The 27,181-nt window shown below is 40.4% G+C and overlaps 2 protein-coding genes across 6 annotated transcripts in view; one reads left to right on the forward strand and one right to left on the reverse strand.

Annotated features, from left to right (window-relative positions):
- Positions 1-89: 89 nt before the first annotated feature.
- On the reverse strand, positions 90-25,992 carry g6fl (g6f-like). Of its 3 annotated transcripts, XM_077575558.1 has the most exons (10): positions 21,097-21,296; positions 18,724-19,068; positions 17,160-17,426; positions 16,867-16,902; positions 15,056-15,382; positions 8,229-8,477; positions 3,218-3,346; positions 3,020-3,093; positions 2,862-2,888; positions 90-1,482 (listed from the first exon to the last, which is right to left on the reverse strand). In XM_077575558.1, the coding sequence occupies exons 1-10, from the start codon at positions 21,164-21,166 to the stop codon at positions 1,435-1,437; spliced, it is 1,572 nt and encodes a 523-aa protein (XP_077431684.1). In that variant the 5' UTR covers positions 21,167-21,296; the 3' UTR covers positions 90-1,434. The 3 variants fall into 3 exon arrangements, with proteins under 3 accessions (XP_077431684.1, XP_077431685.1, XP_077431683.1); XM_077575559.1 differs by lacking the exons at positions 90-1,482; positions 21,097-21,296 and adding an exon at positions 25,935-25,992 and having other exon boundaries at positions 2,398-2,888; XM_077575557.1 differs by lacking the exon at positions 90-1,482 and having other exon boundaries at positions 2,398-2,888.
- The window catches only part of LOC144057698 (nectin-2), a 136,449-nt gene continuing 134,697 nt past the window's right edge, over positions 25,430-27,181 (forward strand). For all 3 annotated transcript variants that reach the window (XM_077575555.1, XM_077575556.1, XM_077575554.1), the window contains exon 1: positions 25,430-25,763. In XM_077575555.1, the coding sequence (XP_077431681.1) occupies positions 25,679-25,763 (85 nt within the window). In that variant the 5' untranslated portion in view covers positions 25,430-25,678. The remainder of the gene's footprint in view (positions 25,764-27,181) is intronic.

Below are 27,181 nucleotides of genomic sequence, written 5' to 3' on the forward strand. Positions count from 1 at the left end.
TAATGGTTTAATCATTTGTTTAAGTCAGAGGTAAGAGCAGAATGTGCCGATTTTCCAAAATATAAACATGACCAATCTACCGACAACAATTAACCATTTGTAAAAGAAAGTTTATTGACAGAATGCACATAAGCATCAAAATCATAAAACAAGATGCTTGCACTAGATTAAACAGAAACTTCATCATCACCTGTAATCCAGAACATAAAGTTTTATAATAATAATAATTTCAAGAAAAATATCCGTACATTGTGTTCTACAATAAGGCTGTTCAACGGCAAATGTAGCTGATTTCAAATGTATTTTCCTTTTTTACAACACATCAGGTTTTGAGATATGATCTTTTTTTGTTTTTAAGTTCGACCTATAAAAGTTTGCACAACAAAATTCCAATTGTTGCTGAACCTAACTCCTAATTCATAAATATACTAGTAAATTACTAATGTACACTATTATATTATGTATGTTACTGCTACTATAACTACATATATTATTATATTACATGTTATATTATTATTAATATTATGAAAACCTGACGTGGTAGAGAAAAACAACTGATTCAATTTTTTTTTTTTAAACATTTGTTAACCAGAGTAATACTCAACTATATTTATAATTTCATATGAACCCGTTGATGAAACAAAGTTTATAACTGACCAAAATGCAAGCAATGTACGCAGTGTCAGGTGCAGTTAGCGAATGGGGGAAAGGCAGCTTCTCCAAATTTCATTGTATTGTAGCAACCCGCTTCTTCCTTGACCATCACGCTACGCTTTTATGGTTTCATAAAAGTGACACGGTACAATCCACAATTGCATGTCACATACATATTAAAACACAATAACTGATTTCAATGGTAGGTGAAAAAAGCTTCTTCAACATCCAGTGTTTCTATTTCTGCACAAATAATCCCCTCTTTCGTCACCGCTAATACTGTAATGACATACAAACAAATAAGCGTCGCTCTTGAGAACATTTACACACTTGAGTGCCATTTCCAAGTCTACTCAAGAGCCAATTATAAAATCCAGTTACTGTGCTCCTCATAAAAGGCCCCCCCCCCCGCTGCTGCACGCAGGCAGGCAGATGTGACAGCAGCATGAGGGTAACGTGCATGTAGCTGAACACTTCTGGCGCTGGAAAGACCAAGTCACTACCCCCCCAAAAAAATACAAGTGTTAGTCGGCTTTCGACACACACAAACGCACACACGTACAGACAGGCCACGCAACGCAAACAACAGCACAGGCGGCGGGGCGTTGCCTGTCAGCGCGTGACGCCATATTGCGCCACACTGTCAACGTGATGTGCAGCCTGTGTGAGAAGAATGACAGGGTCATGTCGCCAACACACATACTACATGCAAAGACACACACACACACACACACACACACACACACACACACACACAGGTGATGTCATGCTTTTCCTCGCTTAGCGCTCCAGTTCCTTGTAGACATCGTCATGTCTTGGCTTTAAATCCTGGAGGGCAAAAGGATAAAAAACAACAACAACAAAAAAAAATACATTGTTAGCTGTACAGGTGACAAAAGTAGTCACACTCAGATACTTGTGTTAAAATGAATACTGGTAAAAGTACTGATCTCCCTCTGAAGTCATTGGAAAAAAAGTCATAAATATACTCGAGTATAATTACAAATGATTTAATATTACGGGATCATGGAACTGCCAATGTGAAGTAAACAGTTTTGTTGTTCTAATGTACTGCAAAGTCATTCAAACGTATTGATAAAAGTCATTTCAACGTATTAGCAAAACATAGGCTAAATGCTAAAAAAACATAGCATTATTTCCTTTTCTATGTGCAATTGTGACATTACCCCGGGCATTATGGGTAAAAAAATGCTATGTTTTTAGCATTTGGCCTACATTTGACCAAAACGACTTTGGAACGACTTTATCGAAACGTTCAAATGACTTTGCAGTACATTCGAATGACATAGCTCAGTCAAAACTGTTTCTCATTGTTTGTTCCACGCTTCCATGTAATACAGCGTTTCACCACATTTCGGCCAATTCACCGATCCATTTATTTACTTATGCTAGCATGCTAGCTATTACTATTGATGAGCCTCATGTAATGGTGTTTTGCTTGTGTTGAATAATTTTACTTTTACTCAGCAGTTTTTTATGTAACATGAGTTTTATGACTGTGTACAATCTAGATGTTGATGCTTTATGAGCCTCTGTTAAAAAAAACACAAAATAATAGGCTATAAAAAATAGGGGGAAAAAAAATCTGCTGTAGTGATCTTGTAGCATACATGTCGTTATAAACCTTTTAAGGGGTGCCATTAGCTCGCAGAAATTTGCTATTCGCAGCAGGGCTCGGGTTCGATCCCCCAAAAATAGCAGGACACACTGAGACAAAGACATATGAACTTATCACAACACATTTTTTTAAGCACACTGTAAATATATTTGAACACACAAAAATTGCTAATTGCTAGTATAAAAATGAAGGAAAGTACTGTAGATATTATACAATGTTTAATTGTCTTCTGTTGTTAATGTTGTTGTTTGTAAATACTGTATCATATATGCTAATATCTGTAAGCGCATCTATGGCGTTGCACATTACATGTTAGCATCAAGCTAGCAGACTTTCATTGTTATGTATTTTGGTTAAGCAGCTTGATATTTAAATATACACATTGTTGAGTTCTCTTTCTTGATAGTGAAACAGTGAGAACAGACAGACAAAAAATACTTTAGTATGGCTCAAAATTATTTTGTAGGATTTCTTTATATGGCGGATTTTCACGCAGCGCTAGCTGGATTGCAAGTTTTCACACACAAAAAGCATTCTCCCCGTGTGAGTGTGTTGCGCAGTAACTCACCATATAAACGGACCCTTGCGGAACAGCCTGTCGGGAAGGAAAGCAAAACAGCTTTAATGAGCAACAAGTGAGTGAGGCTGCGAAGTAGAAAGTAGGAAAAGATAAAAAAAAAAAAAGAGGACAATTCATCAGGGGGGGAAATGGCCAAGTTTTATCACCTGTCTGACATCTTCGGGATTCTCGTAGATGTTCTCCGTCTCGCCAGAGTGGACGGACAGAGACTGCTCAATACCTGCACGCACACACACACACGCATAAGAAGAGATAGGGTCAGATTCATTACAACAACCCCAGAGGATGTTCCGGGCCGCATCCGTCAGAGGGAAGGGAAGAAAAAAACCCGTCTGTAACCTCACCTCGACTGGAGATGCGCTTCTGTCGCCATAGCAACACAACCACAGTGGCGGCAACCAGGGGCACCAGAAGTAATAAAGTCAGGAGGAGGTGGAGGAAAGAAGAGTGCAACGAGGGCGCCACGGCGCTCTCTGCCACAGAGAAAAATGAGAGAAAAATGTTCATTTCTTGGGAGTTGACAAGTTGTTGCATCTGCCAATGGCGAAGACGGCGGCGGGTCGGGGACGCAGTTGAACTTCATATGTAAGACGCAGCGTCCCCACCCGCCTTCCAGGCATGTTACATGCATTTTCATCATGCAGCTGTCACTCACACGCACAATGGGCGCACTGGAGGATGAAGGCGCTGTCAGACATCCATCTGACACGCACACGCACGCGCGCGCTCGGCGATGTCACCAGAAGAAATCAACACTATTAAGGAGTTGGCATCAAAGCAAACTTTAGCGACGCCCCCCCTTGTATTACAGCTGAGCAGTAGTGGAAAGTCGTGACGAGCAGTACTTTAGCAGATATAGCAAACATTTCTTCACAAAAGAAAGTTCAAGTTTACTGTCAAACTTCACATGGAAAAATTGAAATACACAAAAATGCTATTCTTACAGCTGAACTGCCTTAGTAATGCCGCGCTAGCTTAATGCTAACACTAAATGGGAAACACCATTGACTGGGTAACAATTAGCATTGATAGTCGCGGTGGCTCCACAATGTGATTCAAACTGGTTATTGTTGAGCAGTGGATCTTTTATGCATGCATTGTAAAAAAATATGTTATCAAAAATGGAATATATTAAGAGCACATATTTTGCAGATATCTACACATGTTGTCCATATTTAAAATAGCATTTTTGTCATCCATCTGGTTAGAAAGTGGGTGGTCCTTTGTGGCCCCTCAGTAGCACTGATGAAAAAATTCTGGACCCCCTCCAGCATTTACAGTAAGTTGCCCATCCCTATAAGTACGGAGTATGACTACTTCAGCCAGTGCTTAAGGAAGTCGTGAGACAGATGAGACTCATGCGGGGGCGAGCTGTGTGTGTGTGTGTGTGTGTGTGTGTAAACAGCATGGCAACACAACATGTTTATTACATGCATGCTAGAACACAAGAACACGCACACACACACACACACAGCGTTGTAGCGTCATTCAGTGTGAGATATTGCCCATTAAAGTCTTTGGCGCTCCTCCGTAGGTTTTTACTAAACGTCATTTAACGTTTTTGGCAGTAAAAGAGTTAAGAGCATTTGCATAATGGCCATGGCATGGCTTTGGAAGAACGCAGGCCTGGATTCCACAGAAACAGCTTTGCGTGGCTTGATTAGGGCAGTTAGCATGTCTGCCTCACAGTTCTGAGGTTTGGTGTTCGAATCCCGGCTCTGGTTCCAAAATTCTAAAAAAAAAAAAAACATGCATGATAGCTTTATTGAGGACTCAAAATAGGTGCAAATAACTATGGTAAATACCGGATAACGTTGAGTTCACTAGCTTAATGCTAACACTTGGAAACGCCATAAACGGGCTAACAAACAGCACCAATGTGTAATTTAAGCAGCGGGTATTTGAACGTAAGCCGTGAAGCCAAAATATACCAATACTCACTAGCATATATTCTTTATCCTCTGCATGACAGTATTATACTGCTCCCTGGTGGCAAAGTTGCACACACCAGAAGAAGTTGCTATGAATTAACACTAACTAAAACTCTCTAATACTTTACATTCTACTTAATTTTTATGAAGTCCAATATTCTAGAGTGCTACTTTCCTAATTTAAAAACACAACCCAAAAAGGCAGCACTGAAATTGTACTTTAACATACGAAATATTTTATTACTCTTTCCACCTCTTGGATAAAAAAAAAAAAGAAGAAAAAAGCCTTGAATCTGACTTATGCATAATTATGCTCATGAATACACAATGTATGCAGCAGGTCGGGAACCCGGCACAAGTGCTGTCCACTCAAGCGCTTCTGACAAATTTTGTTTGTAAAAGAAATGACCCGCCGGCGCCCCCTAGGTCCCCGGTGTCACGGCCATTAGCCGCCCGTCTAAGCCTTCAATCATCACATGCGTGCGTGAGCCCTAATTGATTGGCGAGTATGTGCCGGGGTCTTGCTAATGGAAGGCGCTGGTGACCCGTGCCAAAGCGAACACATGAATTACCGTAAAGTAAGTGAGTGCAGAGTGAAACCAAGCATAAAGGCTTGATCTGTCTGCCTCACTTGAAACCCTCATCTTCTCACCTTTTCCTTACCTCCATTGCAACGCTTCAATCTCAAATGAGGAGGCGGCGGGTTGGGGGGTGCGCGGGACGCGAGCGCGGGGAAGTGGGTGGCACACCAAAGGGGTTCGACTTCACACAATCTTATACCATATGGCTTCCGAGGGAAATTATGCACTTGGATGAAAAACAACAGCTGGGGAAGGAATTTCACAATGCTGCTGAAAAACGAAAAAAAGAAAAAAAAAGTGTTGTTTCTGCAACTCGAGGAGCATTGTTTGATTTAAAGCAGGAATTGCAACATTAAACACCCTTCAAGGTTATTATAAGTAATGGAAAGTAACAAAATAACTGAAGCTAAAATTGAAATAAAATCATTTTCATTTTTAAAATATATGAAAAATAAGTACTACATTTATAGAACTAAAACTATGATTATAGTAAAAATATTATTCATTTTCATCTCATAGATGAGCATTCAGGATTCATTTACGTATACGTCCGTAAAGAAGACGGAAGGTTAAACTTTTGTTTGAGAATTGCAGTTTATTTACTTTATTACAAAATACTGATTGAGCTTTTTTTATTTTATCTTGCACTTGACAAATAATTCATATAATAAAAAAAACTACTCAAACTAATTGTTACTACTAATAGTTTTGTTTATTTTTACTTTTTAAATATATGGAGTATTTGTCGAATACAAGATTTAAAAAAAAAAAAAAAGGTCAATGAGTTCACTCGACAAATATTAAAATAATAATAATAAACTATTAGTAGGAACAATTCATTTTAGTAGTTTTAGTTTAGTAGTGCAAGAAATAAAAATAAAATTTAAAATTGTTATTAATTATTTAAAAATAATGATTAAAATAAATAATAAACTAGTATTAGTAACAATTAGTTTTAGTAGTTTAAAAATATTTATGGAGTATTTGTCAAGTGCAAGATAAAAAAAAAGCTATTAAACTTTTTTTTGACTGTGATTTGGGTTGGGTCGTCATGGGGGGGTCATTGTGTTATGATGCTGATGATTATCATTAGCTATGCAGTTACTATGTTCCTTATGATGATAATGTTCAATGATGATGATGATGATATTATTAGCTACTCTCAGTTTGTCTAGTTTTATGTAGTTTCTACGTCCCTTATGATGAAGTTGCTATGGTCCAATATTAGTCACTCTTATTTCATATAGGCCTTTATTCTGTCATATACGATTGTGCAGCGTTGCCCTAGCAAGAGCTAATAAATGAGACTTGACAGTAGACACTCAGAACGTTGAGGGTTCCGATCCGCACTTTTCCATGCAAGCTCTTTCTTGAAAATATGTGAAAAAAAAAATGAAAAAAAGTTGAAGTTGACTTTTTTGAAAGGATGTATCTTGGCGCATTTTTTATGTGACAAAAACATGGCATTTGAACAGGGGTGTGTAGACTTATTATATTTACTGTATCTACAAGCAGTTTTGCCCTTATCCTGCCAAGAAACAACCAAACAAGAACCTCCTTGGTGGAAGTAATAAAAAATGTTGTCTTCCCATAAAAGCCATAAAAATCTCGCCATTATCCCGCCCTCCATCTCAGGATGCCTCCCCTCTGATAAGAATGGCTCCCTGGTCTTCATCGCAGTCTGTGAGTGTCCATTACTCCCATAGCTGCAGTAGTGGCGGGCGGCTTGCATTATGATGAGCCCTGGGCCCCGCGGTCCGAGTGATGCATTGGACTTATCTCAACGGGGGGGGGGATCCATTTAGCTGTCACATCCTCCTGTTCTCAACCAGCGACACAATAAGGCTGAATTATTTAGTTATTGTTGGAGGATATGTCCCGCGGTTCTGTCTTCTTATATTCGCGTTTCAGCTAGACCAGCATGATACGAAAAACGTTGACCTTTATGTCTCATAAAAACGGAAGTTAAGCATTTGGAATATTTACGTTTTTTTAAAAAAAATTATTACAAAGACAAAAGGGCTAGTATTGATTATTTCGATTTTGATTTTAAAAGTTGATTAGTGGCACGTTGGCCAGGGAGGAACACATTTTATTTTGTTGGAGATCCAGAGAAAATCCTAGAATTTATAGCAGAATGTCTTTGGTTAAACCTCTTCAGTTAGTTACACAACGGATCAAAATGACATCTGTCTCTCAGTCTGTCTGTCTGTCTCCCCCCCCTCTCTCCCCCGTCCCCATGTCTCTCTCCCTCCGTCCCTCCCTATCTCTTTTCCCCTCTATCCCTCCATCCCTTTCCCTCCCCCACTTCATTCCTCCCTTCATCTCTCCCTCTCTTTCCCTCTCTCTCTCAATCTCTATCTTTCTCTCAATGCCCCCCCCCCTTTTTTTGGGCTAATTGACCTCAAAAGAGACAAATGTCACACTTTCATCTGATTGGTGGTGACAATTTGAAACTTGATTTTCTTCGGTTTGGGCAAGAGGACTGACTGCTGGCCAGTAAATATCGGTGCGCATATTGTATAGAAAAACAACTCAACTTTTTTTGTTTTCTGATCATTTAGAGTCTACAATGAACCTGGTCGACATGCATTTTTGTAGAAGAATGTGGGAAGCAAGCAGAGCTGAGATTTGTTTCCCAAGCTTCATAAGTGCGAGGCAGACGCACTAATTTCAAGGCCAGCAACTTAAAGGATAGAAGGGGGACACCATTTTACATCAGCACTACTTCGGGCAGTGACCACAGTCGCAGCTACAGTATGTAGGCACAGATACTACAGTATTGTAGAACGTGAGGCTAGCAACTCTCGTATCTGTGACAATAAAAGCCATGTTTGCATTACCTTGATGCTGGACGGTGTGCGTGGCGCTGATAGTCTGGCCGTTTTTTAGCCTCAAGGTGCACGTGTAGTTGCCGGCCGTGTCGGAGGTGACGGGTAAGGGCAGAGCGGTGGCGACGCTGCCGGGCTCATCTCTGGTCACGGCCAACCGCCGACTCTTATTTTCATATTCCCACCTGGCCTCTTGGACTTGGGAAACCCCACTGAAAAGGCACTCCAGCAGCAGCTTGGAACGCAAACGTCGGCTCATCACTGCGGAGGCGGGAAAACAAAGGGAACAAGTTGACAGGGAAATTGAACAAACGGAGGGCAGCAGGGTGCTCGAGTGGTTAGCAACTTAGCATGTCTGCCTCACAGACAAAAGTCCATTTCCAGTTTGCTTGCTGTCACCTGTGTGTTAGTCCACACCGTTTCTGTATGTTGGCATTAAGCTAGCTGAGGCTTTGTAGTTCTTTTAAATAAACAATATGTCATTCTTAAGTTTGACAGTAAACTTCAACTGGGAGCTAGAAGCCTTTTTTGGAAGAAAAATCACCAATTATATCTGCAAAACTACTGAGTAAGGTCGCATGCTGGTGCCCGTATCTCAAGTAGCTGCCACTCACAAGTTAAAACAAAAGCTCACAAGTCGGGTCACTCGTATCTCAAGGCACCACTGTTATTTGTTTTACACAAAAACCAGCCAGCGGTGCAAAAAAAAGGTGACCGCATAAACAAATGGATACAAATCAGGAGACGAGAATGAGCCTGCGAGAACGCCAGACAAGGAGGGGAGACAAAAGAGCGAGGCGGGATAAGAAAGTGACTTAATGGCTGGCGTGATTGCAGAAAAGGCCAAGGACGAATAAGGAGTGATGGGCTAAAGGGGACGGCCACGTGAGAGGAGAACAAAAAAAAAAAAACAGAGCACCATCCATGGAGAGGTCACAATAATATATATTCATTAAAGTGATTTGCTGCTAATGCGCCACTTGACTGTGACTGATGCTTAGTGTCTCATCAAAGCGAAATGAGAATCCATCTGGGCGTAATCAAGCTCCGCGGACCCCTCAAGACCCCCCCCGTGCGTCACATAAAAACACACATATTTCAGCGTTGATTAGTGTGATCAGCGTGGGCCACCTACAGCCTCCGTGGGAGGCCGGCAGGTATAATCATACATAATGATACTCATAATGAGGTGGGGTAAAAATATATGTGTCACATGATTGCCGTGTGGGTGCACGTGTGTGCGCGCGCGCACGTGCGTGTGTGGAGGGGCTGAAAATGTGTGACAGTGACCGATCGGCTCGTCATGTCTGGCCAGCTGTGATGGATGCTGCCGGGGACTGTGATTAGTAAACTCTTCCAAGGCCACCATCACTGGGACGCATTTTTTTTGTTTACGCCCGTGAAGGGACGCTATTGTGTCGGCGTGGGTGTTGTAAAGCGTGAAATAAGGCCCATTCATGGAGATCAATAGATTAGGGCCACACGAAATTGAACCAACAGCAACAAAAAAACAACACTAGAATGAGAATAAAGTTGTTTTGTTGTTGTTGAAGGAACGGAGTCGTATTTTTCTTCAAGAAACTACAGATATCCATACATAGTATACACAACCATACTATACATAATACATATACAGTATATAGATACATCTTAGAATATATATTTTTCTTTTTTTTTCAAGAAAAAGTAGCATTTTTCTTTCAGGACAAAAGAATCATTAAACACAGGATACGATGGTAACCATATCCATCATAAGAATGTTACATAGGCAGTTGGATGGATACAGTATATTTTTTGGGGAAAAAAAACAAAAACATTTTCGTTCGTAACGTTTTCAGAGCACAAATAAATGTTTCCGATTTTTTTTTCAAGAATACTGTTTTAATGTAGCAATTTAAAAAAAGAACAAAATAGTAAACCAATGACAATTTTCATATCTGAGAAAAAAATTGCCATAAACTCAGCTTTATAAAAACAAATTGACAAAAAAGTTGCATTTCCCCCCCAAAAAAAGTAGACCTGTCGTATTTGTTCAGGGAAAAATTAGTATTTTTTTTTTTCAGCAAATCAAAAATACAATTCAACTTTTATTAGCAAAAAAGTAGGAATTTAGTCATAATTTTAAGTATAAAAAAAAAAACAATCTAATAAATAATACATCTGTAATCTCACAGGACTTAAGTCATTTTTATATTTTTGAGTTTGTTTGACAAAAGTTGTATTTTTTCAGGAAAAAGAAGGAATTTTCAAATAATTTTTTTCAATTAAAAAATACTTCATGAGATGAATATATATAATAAATAATATGAAGCATTTGTTCCATTTTTACACTTTTCTTTTGTTGTGTAAAATTGACTACAGTACACTCAAAAATATGGGTCAAAAATAACCCAACTATGAGTCAAAAATGGACCGGTCCTCTACTTGGGTCTATTTGACCAAAGTTCGAGTCAAGAAATGGGTCTTTTAATGTAAAACAACTCAGGGTTGGAATTGGGGGGGGGGGGGGGGGTAGATCACCAAATGATTCCCGAGCGCAGCCCCTGCTGCTGCTCACCGCTCCCTCAGGGGACGGGTCAAATGCGGAGAGCGAATTTCACCCCACTTAGGTGGGTGTGACAATCAGTGGTACTTTAACTTTAAATATTGGTCAGATCCTTTACTTGGGTCAAAAATTTGGGTCATTTTGTATAAAACAACCCAGAAAGTAGATCGGTCCATTTTTGATCCATAATTGGGTTACTTTTGACCCAACTGTTTTTAGAGTGTAGTAGAGCTTGTATTTGTAACCAAATGCAGGAATCTTCTCATCTAAAATGATGGCAATGAGCTTAGCCGTAACTTGGCATGTTTGAGCGATCATCACAACCTCTGAAGTGTTGCATCACAATTCTATCTCGAATTACATCCGCTTTTCAAGTTCTACTTGGAGCGTGTTGAAGCATTACTGTTGTTATTCTCACTCCAATGGCTGACGCTACTGGCAGGTTGTGCGAAGACTGAAAAGCAAATCCCGCTCTAACACACTACAGTAGCCTTTAGAAACACTTTTTTTTTTTACCTCTTACCTGCTTCACTTTAATGAAAGACTTCAACACTTGTGATTATATTCATATTCAATTTCCTTCCAGGGGAGACTTTAAGTGGTGAGAACCCCCCCCCCCCCCCAACTTCATTTCTGTGTGATAATTAGCAAGCTGCTTGTCTCTGGCCCAGCGTAAAATGCGAAATTGGAGGAGGAACGGCTCAATGGGGCCTCAGCCAAAAACAAGCTAAAGAGCTTATCGTATAAAAAGTTCTAATTTCACGACAGAGTGTTCCAACAGACGGAGAAAAGCAGTCATTTCTGCTTTGGATTCAATTTGATCTTGGGTACGCTCTCACTCCAACCAGGTGCAGCGGCAGCGCCAGAATGACAATGATGTTGCCGGGCAACCGCTCCGACGAGAGCCCAGCAGAGAAGTGCAGCGCTTCAAGCGGCAATAATAATTTGGCCTTAAAAATACAAAAACTCATTTTGATGGCACTCAATGTCCTGCTCTTGTCTCAGATGTTTAAATGTATTTGTTGTCAGCGACGGGATGTAACCAAGTGCAAATACTTTGTTGATGTACTTAAACAGATTTCTCTGGTATCTGTACTTTACTTGAGTATTTATTTGTTGACCTTTTAGTGGTGCCTTGAGACACGAGTGACCCAATTTACGATATAAAGAAAATTTCATATTATTATTATTTTTTTCAAGTTGTGCATCTAAAATGAATAACTTTGCCTGTAAAATAGCTTAATGCTAACAGATAATGGGAAACGCCATAGACAAACTAACGTATAGCATCTTTGTGGCGTCGTAACACTCTTGAGTATGACAATCTTCACAGGGGATAGAAAAAAAAAAAATATATATATATATATATATATATATACCTGTGAGCATTGTTAAATGATCAGGCTGCATGTGTTGCTGTTTTTCTTCAGATCACTGCCACATAGATGCAAATTTTTAGCCCGTGTGCCAAGAGATTCCCATTGTATGTTAGCATTTAGGTAGCGGAGGCTACACGGTTGTTTGACAGTAACCTTCAACTAAGAGTGGCAATAAATGGCTTTGAGATTTTTTATTTATTTTTATTATTTTTACACCGCCCCTACCTCAAGTTTATACTTTAAATCATATATATATATATATATATATATATATATATATATATATATATGTTGATCCTGTTTTACCTTTTAATGTCAGCTTGGATAAGTTCCAGTTTACCCTTAACCTCCATGAGGACAAGTGCTATACAAAATGGCTGTTCGAGTGAATCTTGACATGTTTTTTTTGGGGGGAGGAAAAGAAAATATCAAAGGTTTAGAAGCATAACAACTACTTGACATATAGGATATGAAGTTAGATGTCTGCCTCTAAAGCTGACTAAATCCTCTCATCTAACTCTCAGTGGGGACGTAATGAGGCGCTTTTTCTTCCAAAATGTCAGACCATTCCACTGAACAAGCTTTAGACAAGTAGCAAACAAGAGGGGAAAAAAACATGATGAAACGGGGGCTGCTTGAAAAATAATGAACACACACGAGCTTTCATTCCGGCCATGCTTCCCGGCGGAGCGCAGAAATGAGTCATGAGATGCGGCCTTCACACTCATCGGATCTCAGCCCGGCTGAACACCGAAGCGGGGGATTTGGTCCTCCGCGCCACCACCGCTTCCATAAATCATCTTCCACTTTTGAAAGAATGATGCTGATCAGACCGGTGGAGCTCACTGTGGTTAGCCGCGTGCATCCTGGTCAAATTGGGCGAAATTCTCGGGATCTTGATCACAACGGGGCCAAAAGCCACTTAGCAGCTCCCCCTAGAAAGCTAGAAAATCAGCCTTGGACACCCGATTCAGCCACTGACATGGAATTGGGTGAGCATGTCCATCACGACAGCGCTTACAAGCAAAAATCTCCAAGACACATGCGCCAAACTGAGTGCCACCATTTTGGTTTCAAACAGCCATTTTGGCAAATTACAGGACTTGTAAACTGAAAAAAAAAGTTATTTCAATGAAATTAAAGCAAATCATAAAACAAATTTTTCATACAATTAAATGGTTTTCTTTAAGCATTAAGCAAATGTGTAATGTACTTAAGTTAAGGCAACATAATTTATTATGTTTCATTTATCTAAATGTTGGTATATATAACTAAGATTGGTGTTTGTTTTAAAACCTTCTGTGTTAGCCTTGGCTCTGAGTGGCGGTATGGTGTTCCACAGGGTTCTATTCTTGGGCCCCTGCTGTTTTCATAAGCAGAGAGGCTCAGAGGGGATCGAGCCTTTTCAGTTGACGCTCCCTCCCTTCGGAACGACCTTCCGTGAAATATTACGCAATCCCTCTCAGCACTTTAAAACTTGTCTTTATTCTTTGGCTTTTGAGTGTTTTGTAGTGCCTGCTGTATTTTGTGTTATTAATTTCTTAATTTTTATTTACTTACCTACTTATGATATTATATATAATATACAAAAAAAAATTGGTTTTACCTGTCTTTTTTCCATGACAGATATTTACTCCAGGTCAGCACTGTGTATGCCACGATAGTTTTTTTTTAAAGAGCTTTATAAATAAAGTTGAGTAAATTATTAGGGTTGGGACCAACTTAATTTCAATAAACTTCATTTATTTAGAGTAGTACAGCTTAGGTTTGGTCAAATAAAACTAACCAAGGTCAAATTCACACCTATAGGGAGAACATGCCAACTCCACAGAGCAAGGCGGGATCCCGGATTTAAACCCATGACCTCACAGTCACCCACTGTGCCACAAACAGCACTGCTGCTGCAAACAGCGAATTTTCAAGTATTCCACCAGCCACTGAGCCATGAATTTTTCTCGTCTGCTCCTCCTCCTCCTCCTTCTTAGAGCAAAGTAAGGGCTTTCTTTCTGCAACAATTACAATGAAAGATATATCGTGTCGAGCTGCGGTCTAATCAGCGGAAAAAATCTCCGTTTTTAATCAGTTCTTCAGCACTTCCAAATATGGGCACGGTCATTTTGTTTACCCTTTCATATGTGGTCGACCAGGTTTCATTCAAATTGTACTTGATTTAATCATGTTCATCTTACAAATATGAAATTATTTATTAATGAACAGGAAATTGCCCCAAGATGGATGGTGTAAACCAGTGGTTTTCAAATGGGGGTACGTTGAGATTTTAAAATATATTTAAAAATTATATGTAAATATTTCAGAACAATATACGTTCATAAAATGAAATTTATATTCAGTCGGCTATTCAATTTCAGTATCCTAAAAAAACAGCATCTCCTCCATACCATAATGGTTTGACCCAACTTGTCATATGCCACCAAGAATCACCTGTCGATCACTTGAAAACTTTATTTAAAATGTAGTTTATTTTGGAGAACAGAGCTTTACTATGATCCCATGATGACACTTTATGTTGATAATACAGTAATCTGTATGCGCACAAATCTTTATTTATAATAAAATTATTTATTTATTTATCCATCCATCTATTTATTTATTTTATTGGTTATCTCTTTTTATTTCCAAATAGATCAAGAGACCACATAAATACAAATAAAGTTCCAAAGTTGAATAAATCAGACAATGATGGCGCAAGCACTCGTTTTTTTTCTCTTTTTTTCTTCAATTAGAAATGCATTTCGCTGGTTAGGGGGCACTTGGCCGCACTCCACTGGTGCAAACCACAATCATTCCGTTATTATTCAAATGGCAGCATTTGTACCATGGAAACCAAACCCTGACCTTTTTTTTTAATTAACACCTCCTCCGTGTCTCCCGACTTGTTTCTGACTCATGCTTACCTTCTAACACGCTCAGCAGGGTCCTCTGGCTGAAGACGTGATCGTTGAGAAGCACGTCGCAGACGTAAAGGCCGCCGTCTTTGAGGCCCGGCGTGCGGACAAAGGAGAAGCTTCCGGCGTCGGCGTTGTAGGGTGAGCCGGCCAGCTGGAGCTTCTGGTTTTCCGCGCCGGGCCACGTGCTGCCCCTCCAGCGGTCGTGTCGGTACACCAGCTTGCTCTTGTTGGACTTGGGGCCTTGCCAGTAGAGGAAGACGCCGTCCCCTTGGACACCGGGACAGGTCAGGGGGAAGGATGTCCTGGCTTGAGTGGCGGTGAAGATGAGTGGACCTGCAAAGGTTAGCGTAGCAATGTTGATGTGATCAGATCAACCCAGTGAGGATGGATAAAGACGGTTGGATGTTGTTGATTGATTTAAATTCCTCAATCGCAATATTAATCAGATTAGTTTGTTTCGTCCTGGAATTCCACCCAAAACCCAGCATTTTTTTTTTTTTTTTGGGAGTAGTGGCATCTTTTGCAAGTAACATTCACAACTGCCAACAGTGTTTCACCATTTTTTACACTTGAAAGACTGTTAGAAACACTAAAACAGGAAATGTTCGGTTTAGGGAAACGGTATGGGATTTTTTTTTTTTTATAGGTTTTAGGTGAACTAATGAATACACACACACATACACATATTCACCCACATACAAAAAATAAATAAAAATACAAAAAAAAAAATATATATATATATATTAAAAAAAAAAAAAAAAAAAAAGGAGAGCAATGATGATGACATGTCAAATCGGTAAAATTACCGAATGAACAATACTGAGCTCTCCAGAAGGAAAAAAAAAAAAAAAAAAAAAAGATACACTAAAACAGGGAGGACGTAGGTTGGTGATGGATTACAACGAGCTTCGACGACTTCAATAAAAATTGGGCTCTTGTTGCCGCCTTAGGAACAGGACATTATAAATAGAGGACAGGGCTGCTCCATTTTGAAGAAAATATTCATCGGAATTAATTTGGTAAGAACTGAAATAACGATTAGGACAGTCATTCGGTTTTTGGTGTTAAACAAGAAACTGTTTAAACGTTAAGAAGACCATTTTTTTCCTTTGAAACACTATAATTATTCAAGTTTATTTTGGACCAAACAAGATTTATTAAATTGCAAATATACACATTTAAACTTAAAATGAGTACTTTTATTTTTGTTTACGATTGCCATGTTGGTAGGGGCAACTTTCGCAAAGGCGTGTGGTAGCCATGTTTGCAGGGGCAACCGTCCCATATCAAAAGGTAATGGAAAGCACGGACATTAGCTTCGCATCGCCATATCATATGTCATCATATCTATGACTGTTGTTTACAGGAGGAGCGAGTTCTCACCACATGTCGCCCAAACATGCTCTTTTTGATCAAGTATGGTGTTGTTTTTTTTCCAATTAATAAAAATAATAATAAAATAATCAAATTAAAACTTTCAAATGTCTTCAAAAGTTTTTTATACTCCATTTATTTATACTGAGCATTTTTTAGGCCATGAAAAAGTACTTCAATTTAACAGACAGGCCCGGGCAAATTAGTCCGTGAGATTGCGGTTCGGGCGTATTCAAAATCCGAACAATCGGCAGTCGAACCATGTTCTGGAACAGATTGCGCTCCACCTTAGAGGTTGAGCTATACACAAAGGAAGATGAAGCACAGATGGGAGTGCAGATGGGCTAAAACATCCCCGCAACAATAGGGATTATGTCTTGTTGCGTTCTGCTCTGTCTGATTAGCCAAATGCTGACACAAGACTTCCTGCAGGCGTCACTCACCATGCGGCACCCTGGTGAAGGAGGCCACGCTGGCAGCTGCGGAGAGAGGGAGGGGAAAAAGGCGGGAGGGTGTTAGCTAAATAATAAATAATACATACAGTGAGTGTTATACCCACAGGAATGGCAGACTTTGCTGTGTAGATCTACAGTGGAGTTTGGAATCTTGAAATTGCTCCATAAAATAAATACACTGAAGAGCAGTATAGCCAGAGGAGGCGTAAATAAATAATGCCGTTGATGGGCTTTCGGCTTCACTCATCATCAGCGCCGTCATGTTTGGCTTCCCTTCTCACCGTCAACAGTGATGTTCACGCCAAACGTGAACACGGTGCGGTTCTCGCTCCCGGGGGTGTGGACCGTGCACTCGTAGGAGCCGGCGTCGTCGGACGTGACCTGCGGGAGTTTGGTCACGAATCCCGCGATGGGCTTGAGGACAGTCTTTAAGGGGGCGCCACCCGGAGATTGCCAGGAGACGCGGTCACAGGCCAGCTTTGGAGTGACCTTGGCGTACAGGCGCAGGGTGCTTTTCCGAGGGATGGGGGATGCGGGGGTGCTGGTGACTGAAAAAGAGGAAAACAGAACTGTTTTTCCCCCCCCAAAGTTTTTTAAGACTTGACTTCACATATAGCAAATACGGGGTATAAAAATCAACTTTGGATACTTTAGCCATTCCAGTGGTAATGTACAGTTGAACAGAAACACAGTGAAAGGTAACTAAACTACTGCGATCTTAAGTGATACACAGTTGGTGGGAACTACTCTTTATTCTCCTTGGGTGCGTAATGCGTAAGCTCAGCCAGTCAATCAGTCTGACTCTGTACAATTTCACTATCGCGGTGCGTAAAGAAGAGTCACGTGTGGAGCTATTTCAGCTCCAAACAGCCATGACGGGATTTGTGATGTTTGTGGAAAAGCGGTAATGAGTTGTGGCAACACAACAAACCTTGTCTAGCATCTCAGGTTAAACTATAACACAGAACGCACTAATTCCCTTTCACAGTTAAATCAATATTTTAAAATGTAACACTAATGATAATTTTGTGTGATTATTGTGGCATTTATTTCTTAAATAAATACTTAATGGCAATTCCAGTTCGAGTCACGTTGTATTATAAAACAGCAAGGTCTGACTGCTTCATCACTATACTTAAGAGTTTAAAATAAATACGTAAATCAAGGAATTACTTTGTCCGTGTAGGGTTGTGTTTTTAAAAATTCAAATAATCAATGTTGAATCGATTTTCCTGTTCGAGCCTAATATTGATTCATAAAACCATGAATCAATTATTTTTTAAAATCTCTTTTCTCCATAAAATCATAAGAAAATAGAATTTTAAAGGCCAATTTTTTTTTTTTTTTTTTTTACTGTTTTCTTAAAATGTACTGTTCACGTAAATTTAAAATTATTTTCTTACATTTCTGAAAGACATAACTTATTGCACTTTATGGCAATTCAGAATTTTTTAAATTTGTATTTACAATGATTGAATTAGAATTATGAAAATATTTTCATCTCATCCATGCTGATGTCAATGTTTGTGTTACTTTCATTAATAAACTAAATCATTGAACCAGTTACTGCCTGGAATTTAATGTTTGTGGAGTTTTAAATCATGTCCCTCATATTTAAGAAGAATTCATGTGCCATAAGTAATCAATATCGAATGGAATTGAAGCAAACCAAATTGACTCTGGGGGAAAAAAAATCAAAATCTAATCGGACTGAATTTGAAATTTTTATGTAAGGCCATATGGTCCTATCACCAGTACTGGCGCGAGACTACAATACTGGGGCAAGGAACATTTACACTGTGCAAATTCAGACTGAGTGAAGATTGCATTTTTGTTTTCTCCTACCAGTGGTGATGGCTAAAAGGATGATCTTCTCCTTGATCGTCTTCCCTCGCTGCTCAATCAAGCACATGTAGAAGCCAGCGTCCTGCTTGGCAGGTTGAAGGTGCAGCGAGAAATCGCCCGTGCGTCGAAAGTCAGGGTCGGCCATGCGCATGGAAGGCTGAAAGGCGACGCCGGAGAACTCGTCGCGCTCGCTGGCCGAGAGCGCCAGCTTCCAGTCGTTCGCATCGAGCGTCTTGACCGTCCAGTTAATGTTCACGCCGGCCCTCACTTCCGCGTGGACGCACTGCAAGGTGGCGGCTTGGTCCGGCCTTGCCAGCACAATTTCATGCCAGTTGGCGCCGGTGCCTGCAAACAGCCAGCGTCAGGTAAAAGCACACAACTTCTCCAAGCCCGAGAACGCAGGCCGACAGTTGACGTCACAACATTGAGAACATTTCTCGGGAAAGCTTGACTACCTGTGGCGTCGACGAGGTCGGCAAGCTCAAACGCGGAGGCAACGAGGAGAATGGTGATGAAAACACACGCCATCGCACATTTGAAGACAAGGAAACCATCAGAGGACAAAATTTGCCCTTTTTTTTGGGTCTTCCCACCCAACAGGATACAGGAAACAGAGCGTGTGCACGCCTGATAATCTTATCTTTTTGTATTGGCACTTAGACAGCAACAAAGAAGCAGAGAACTTTTTGCCTGCGTAGGAAAGTCGTACACGTGCATCTGTCCTGGATGCTCAGAATAATTTGCTTAAAACAGCCTCACACTTGTCCAAGAAAGTCAAACTTATTTTCATCGCAGGCCACATCGTATTATTTACACAATGGCGCCCTCGCTAAGGTTAATTTTCTTACTCCACCAGCATTTTTCTTGGGTTATCCACCTTTCTGTTTGCTAATATCACTTCTAGTCTGTTTTTGTTGTTGTTTTGTTTAACAGGTCGGTTTAATAAAATTTGGTTTAAATGCTCATTAAATTGTGTTGAAATGCTCTCATGTTGTGGCACATTTCCACAATCAATATGTAAGTTCATATTTAGTACAGTAAGGCAATAAAATGTATTCCATTTTATTATTATTTTTAAACAGGAATAGATCTAATGTTTTCCTTTAAGGAAAGTACATTGCTATACTATGTCTTCTTTTTAGGAAATGATGGATGCAAGAGTTTGAAAATGAATAGGCTATTTTAAATCAGATTATTTCAACTGTTTTCATATTACATTTCTCAATGCCTGCTCCTCCATCCATGATCCAACCTTCAACAAAATGTTTGAAAAAACAAAAAATAACCACATAGGCTATTATTATGATTATTATTATTTTTTTCCAGTGCAAGGGGCTCTCATGCATAAAATGACCGTTCAAGAATGGCACAAAACTGCTGAAACGCAAACCAACATTAAGTGCAAGAACTCATTTTGTACATTTTCGCAAAAAAATCAACCCACTCAAATTTTTTATATTAATAGTCAGGTATGATGTTTGTCCTTCATGTTATTCAAAATCCGCAAAAAAAAAAAATTAGGCCTACTCTCGTGTCAGGTATAGCGCAGCATAAGACACAGTGCAAGCTCAACTAAGCCATGTCTGCCATCTAGTGGTAAATGCTGATACTACAATTAAAAACAACACAGTGCAACACCACAATTTACGTGGGAGGGACTCGCAAATAGCGATAATCCGCATATGAATGACGGCAAATTACCAATTGAAATACATTGGAAAACTTTTTTTCTTTCGTAAACCCAACAAAATTCTTCTTCTTCAAAAAAAATGCTGATAAACCTCCAATGTATATTTGCCACAAAAAACGAGGGTACCCCCCCCCCCTCTCCGCAAAAACACACAAAAAAAGAAAGAAAGAAAAAGTTCACAAGCTGAGTCGTGATTGGTCGTTAACAGAGCTTGAGCAACTGTGATATCATTTTCAGTGGACAGCAAGTGGCAAAATGGCCGCCCCTGAGATGAATGAAAATGAAGGGGGGATTTTGCTCATGCTTAATTCATATTCCACAATCAGAATAGCGTATTTAGAAAACTTTTTTCCACCTGTGCTTGGGAAATAAGTGCTAAAACTACTGACCCCAAGAAAGAAAATCTGTGTGAAACTTGGAACATGAAAGGCGGGGATTGAGAAAGATCAAATGAAAGAGTGTTGGGTGAGTGTGGGTGCACACTAACCCCCCGGGCGACATGTCTTTTACATCCCATAAATGTCTTTAATTAAGTTAAAGGTATTATCAGCTCCCCTGAGCACTATTTTTCCATAATTACCATCGGGCGTAAGGAGGGGGCGAGTAGGCGAGAGCAAAGAAGGAGCGAGAGAATCTTATTGTGGGAGTGTAATGACAGGGAAAGGGAAAATAGAGGCGCTCACATGTAATGACGAGAGGAGAAGTGTGAGGAGAAGACGTGTGTCCCCTCGTTTGTGGGTAAATCATCGCCATAAGCCTCGCTCGCCACCGTCTAATGAATCCACCGCCACTGAGTAGTATCTGTTAACTACGCGTCTCATTATCAGCGCCATGGGGGCCCCCCAGAGAGCCCGCGGACGGCCTGAATGGCGGAGAGGCGCGAAGGACGAGTGGACAAAGCCATCGGAGGAGGAAGAAGGAAGGGGGGGGGGGGGCGAGAGGGATGAGCGCGGGGACGGAAATTGCGGCGGAAAGTGCAAACGATCAGAGGGAGTGAAGGGTGTGAGATGGCCAGAAAAGAAATAGATAGGCTTTGAGTGAAGTGGCCGCTCGCGGGGAAAGAGAGAAAAAAAAAAAACGTGTGAAAAGTGGATTTGCTGTGGGGATGAACGAAAAGAAGAAATAAACACAGTGATAAACCTTTCGAATTCTAATCGGCGTCATGCATGAGGTCACCCAATACAACAATAATCTTGTCAGACTTCAACATTGGGGGCAGGCTGTTGGGAAAATGCGGGATAAAACGTACAAAATTAAAGATATGGCCTAAAAATACCCCCCCCCCCCCACACACACACAAACCCAGTTGACTATTTTAATCAATTTCTCCCTAATTTTGCTAATAAAAAAAAGCTAATGACACTGACACACCGAAACATTATTATTATTTTTTGATCTTCTGCGATTAGCTTTAAAACACAGAAATAAACAAGAATATATATTTAATGATAATTATGTGAAAATAAGTGTGCCCTCAAATGTCCTGAGTAAATCAACAATTAAAATGTTCCACAATTTAACATAATAAAACGAGCTGCCAAACTGCCTGGATGTTGTTGTTGGTCTGTTGCCAGCTCTCCCACGCTCTTTTCTTATGTAGACGTACAGGTGAGGCAAGTCGACCTTGGTAAATCTTTTACAACTTGGAAGCGCACTTTCCACCATGACTGCTTTTGCAAGATGGCAACCACATTTTTGGCAAAGTTCAGCGCGAGTGATTCCGTTGTTGCGTTTGTGAAGTTCTCCAAATCGCTAAGAAGGCAACGCTGAAGGCCTTTTTCAGACAGTCAAATCTCCTAACCTTCAAGCCGCCTGAGATAAAACCTAAAATTGATGAAGATCGCTACCTTTGACAGCAAGTGATGACACATCAACGCAGCTCGCCAATCGTTAAATAGCTAACTAGCTGCTAGTAGCTAAAGCTAGCAGCTAAAGTGAGATTTAAAAAAAAGGGGCTGCCTTTCAAACATAGCAAAAGATAGCACTGTTTAAAATGTACTCAACTCCACTTTTCTTAACCAACATCAGTAGTTAGCGGCAGTTAGGACCACTGTAAACTGAAAATGGCGCTTACAACTACTAAAAGTTGCTCAGTAAAGTAAAGTGACTAACTCGAAGATGATAACAAAATAAAAGGACGCTAGAACGTCAGCTTTAGTCTGTGTTTTGTGAAGAGACTCACCTCTCAGGAATGTTTGAAAATTGGAACCACAGCCATTTTGAGTGTACTAGTGCTTAGCATTTCTGCCTCGACGTTCTGGGGTTCAGGGTTCAAATCTCAGCTCTGGCCTCCCTGTGTTGAGTTTGACAAACGACAATTCAACTCAATAACACTTTATTTGTAACCGAGGGGCAATTCAATGGCATACGAGCAGCATTAAAAGACAGGCATTACACCAGCAAACATAAAACATACACAAAATGCTAACAATAGGGGGGTGGAAGAAAAAAATTGAAATTCCGTTTGAACTACAGCAATATTTCTTATTGTGTCTGTGACATTTTTAAGACCAACTGAGGCCTTAGTTTTGGTAAATGAAATCAACAGTGACACCAATGAGGACAAGCATGACATAAAATGGATGAATCATAACAGTCTGACCCTCACAACTCTTGAAGCATTTTATTCAAGTTAATATGCATGCATATGAATAGCAGCAGCTATATGAGGGGGGGGGGGGGGGGGGGTGTTGCCCTGTGGGAAAACCTTCACCGAGCAGAATGGTGCTCCACAAAAAAACAAACAGATTACAAACAATAATAATAAAAGCAAGGAAAACTCAGTTGGCATTTAAAATCCGCAGCGCCTCTCTTTGCTTGACCAAGCATCCGTGGGAAAATGAAATCTCTCTGTAAAAGTGAAAGAAAGGCATAATATGGTATAATTTGTTTTTCTGGCATGCACGCTATTGCCTGACCTCTGATAGTTATCGTTGCCTTCACAATTCGCACCTCGGCGAATTCGCTAAATGAGATGTTGATACTTGTGGAAATGGAAGCGAAATGAAGAAAGCCGGTTTTGAACCGCACGACTTCCGAAGATGTAATTATGCTGGCTGCAAGACGCTTGGGTTTAGGGATTAGATCTAGACTGGATAAAGCCTTGGATGTTCTTGTGTGCTCTTGCATTCAGAGCAAAATAAAACAAACTTTTAAAGTTGTCCTGAAAGAGAAAAAAGGAGGTTCACCAAACAATCCTGCACATAAATGAGGAGCTTCTCAGATGTCCTATTGTCTATTGGCTTTAGCATCAGACTTGCATACAATTATATAATGAGCACAACTTTGACGGCCATTTTGGCAGTAGACGTACGCGCAATCAAAGGGTTTGTTTACTATAGATCAGTTTTGCATGTGGAACAAGTCGGAAAACAGATAGCAAGGGTTGTGATGTGAGGCGTGCAAGCAGTAAGAAGTCCAAGAAAGACATTTTTAATATGAACTGATTGTCATGCTATAAGCCAAGAGTTACGAGTAGTTTTTTTGTTCTTGTATGTATCTGGGTTTAATAATATGAATGTTATTTTCCCTCTGGATTGTTGATCTTTAATCTATTTTATACTTTCTCTTATTTTGAAAATGACTTGTGATGTCATTATTCCTATGCAATGTAAGAGGAATTAGTAGTAAGTGAAATAATAAACAAACAATTCATCGAATCCCGTATTGGAATGGTTGCAGTTAACCACCCACCCCCACCACCCCCCATTTGTTATACAAAAAAATTAATGATGAGTAATTTGCACATAATTGGTCTTCCAATTTACTTCATTTCACAAGCATTCCGATTTTATCATTTAGCTTCAACGGCAAGTCCACTTTGGCTCAGTGGGTAATAATAATATTGCATCGAATTTATATAGCACTTTTTCTAGACACTCAAAGACACTTTTACAATAGTATGGATACATTATTCCTGCACTCACACATTCACACTGTGGTGGCGGTAAGCTACTTAAGTAGCCACAGCTGCCCTGGGGCAGGCTGACGGAAGCGTGGCTGCCAGTGTGCACCTACGGCCCCTCCGACCCCAACCAAACATTCGCACCTTACATACACCAGTGTGAGTAGCACTGGAGGCAATGTGTGTGAAGAAGTGCCTTGCGGGGCCGCCACAAGTGGGTAGTGCGGCGGATCTTTAACTCAGTAAGCATAAGGCAATGATTCGAATCCCACCTTAGACATTCATTTATCATTCAAGTACAATAAATAATTTGTATTTTCACATAATTTATCTTGCATTCCCACACAATTTCTCCAGAAATTGCACTTTGTCTAATTATTATTATTATTGTTAGAAGACAATGAGAGATTTATGGTAAATGTGCCATCCTTGTGGGTCACCATACTGTCATTAGCAGCATTAAAAAAATAACAATTGGAGCAATTCTTGTATTCTGAACATGTATATCAAATTGGCAAGCTCTTTGCATTACGTACCCAAGAAATATCTTAATAGTTTCCTTTAGAGATGAAATAATCATTATTTACTGTATGTACTTTATATGACATTTGGTGTAATGTGATTTTTTTCTCATTTAAATGATGTGCCTTGGCTCTGCAAAGGTTTTTCTATTTGATTCGGAACACTAGAGGGCGCTAGAAGCCTCTACACTGACTCCCATCCATTGCGCAATCATTGAACCGGTGGCACTTTCTGGGTTGTCTCTTGGATTATCGCATATATTCAATACAAATCTAACTTTTTCTTTTAAGTATCCTTCTTCTGCACACACTGAGTGACTCACTAGTGCAACTATTGCAAATATACTCTTATACAGTGTGTTATTTTTCCAACCCCAGAGGATTAAACTGCTTTGGGCTATTGCAACAAGTTGTACACATAAACACTCCCACCTAACTCAAGTAAAACTGAAGTTGAACCCGGTCCAGGCGAGCCCGCTCTCCCTAGGACTTGAGGTTGGGGGGGGTGGGGGGTGACGCCTCCTCCACCGGATGACGTCACCCCGCCCGCTCGCTCGCTTGCCCCGACCGACGCGAAGAGGGACTATTTGTTGAAGCGCAAGCAGCGCAGCAACACATACACACACTCAGCAGTCAAGAGTGAGTCAGCCCGCCGGGAGTAAAAGAGGGGAATCGTTTACCTGTGTGTGCTATCACGGAATTCAACTGGAGGCGACTTTTTAAAAGCGAGATTTTACATCACGTCGGACTTTTTTATTTTTTTCCTTCTTTTTTTCCCTTCCGTCTGCCTTCCCGGCGAATTGAACCTGCTGTCGCCCCCCGGAACATTTCGGAGCGACCATGGCCGGACAAACCCCCCTACCAAGTCGACAAGACTGCGTTAAAGTGCTGCTTTTGCTGCTCGCCTCGACACTTTCACCACACGGTAAGAGAATTTCCAAACTACTTTCGTTCATTAAGCAGTTTCGATAACACCTTGACCACCTGTCACGTCTGTAAGAGGACGCGGAAGTCCCACCAGGTGCCTCTCATACCGCCGTTTTATTTGGATATCAATATCAATTGAGGATTAATTTACCTCACTTTGCTAACTTACCAAAGCGGTGTCATGCGAGTTTCGTATTCTTATCGCGTTTTCGCCCTCCCACGACCCGAGTTTCGGTGAGTGACGTAGTGCCTGTTTTAAGGTGTGGCTCCGCGGGGCTGCAAGGTGTCTGATTGGAGGTGATTGGCAGCTGCGTCCGCCACAATGCACACAAACACACTTTTGCACACACTCCCACGACACACGCTTTTGTGTCCTTGGTGCCTTTTCCCAAAACCACCCATCTCCCCTTGCCATGCTCGCTTTCTTCCACACATCAACCTCTATTAGTTCCACTTGACTTGCAGGCCCTGCCAACTTTTGCTTTTAATGTACTCGAGAGAATAGCAAAGTGGGAACCCGAACAATTTGTTGTGTTTATTTTGCTTAGGTGCAACTTTTTTTTCCTCCTTGGGTCCCCCATTACATTCCACTGTGAGTCTTAGTCACTGAGCAATCGTTTTGACATCCTTTCCCTTGATGTCGACAGTAAACCCTCGCTTACTCGCAAATTTGCTGCAAAAATGCACTGATCCGCATACATTTCTATGTATAACTGCCTAAGATGCCGCCCAGGCGTAGTAGGCGTAATGAGAAGCTAGTTTGGCCACCAGCTGATAGTCGGCAGGCTTGACTGCAAACAGTAGTGTGATAGAAAGGTCCGGCAGTTGAACTTTGACCCTTCAGATCATTATTGGCAGTGGTGGTAACCGTAATGGCTAGTTCCTTGGGGGGTACATTCCAGACCACCTAAACTGGGTGAAAATCAGTTTATGACGTGGGCGAGGCTGCGTGTGAGTGTAAGCTGTGGCCGACAGCAGCTTTTGCGTGAGTGTGCTCATTGTGTTTTATCGTTTTCCCACTATTCAATAAAAGTCTGAAATCCTTTCCTCTCCCACATGCCATGGCATTGCGGTAAATTTACTGCTTAAAAAATTATGGTGCTGCAACTAACGATTATTTTTGTTGTTGATTAATCGGATTTTAAAAATGTTTTAAATTCCATCATTATTTATTATTATTTAAAATAAATTGTCAGTACAGAAAATAAACAAACATAAATTATGGTTTGGTTACTGGTTTGATCTGGAGTAAATCATAAAATAGGCCAAAGTGTTGATCATTGTCTTCCAAAGTAAAAACAAATGTTTTATTTTTGTTCTAACACAATGATGATCGGTCTACTTTCATTGAAGAATCCATAAATTGGAGAATATTTTCTGGCGAGAAGCTGAAATTTTGGAAGATTTTGACAATCT

Source organism: Vanacampus margaritifer, chromosome 9, assembly GCF_051991255.1.
Source record: "Vanacampus margaritifer isolate UIUO_Vmar chromosome 9, RoL_Vmar_1.0, whole genome shotgun sequence".
NCBI lineage: Eukaryota > Metazoa > Chordata > Actinopteri > Syngnathiformes > Syngnathidae > Vanacampus > Vanacampus margaritifer.

Coding starts and splice junctions, on each gene's coding strand:
- g6fl (XM_077575557.1), bottom strand. CDS start 21,166: ATGGCGATGATTTACCCACAAACGAGGGGACACACGTCTTCTCCTCAC. Junction 15,383..16,866: donor CTTCACCAGGGTGCCGCATG/GTGAGTGACGCC, acceptor TAACCTTTGCAG/GTCCACTCATCTTCACCGCC. Junction 3,094..3,217: donor GAAGCGCATCTCCAGTCGAG/GTGAGGTTACAG, acceptor GTGTGCGTGCAG/GTATTGAGCAGTCTCTGTCC.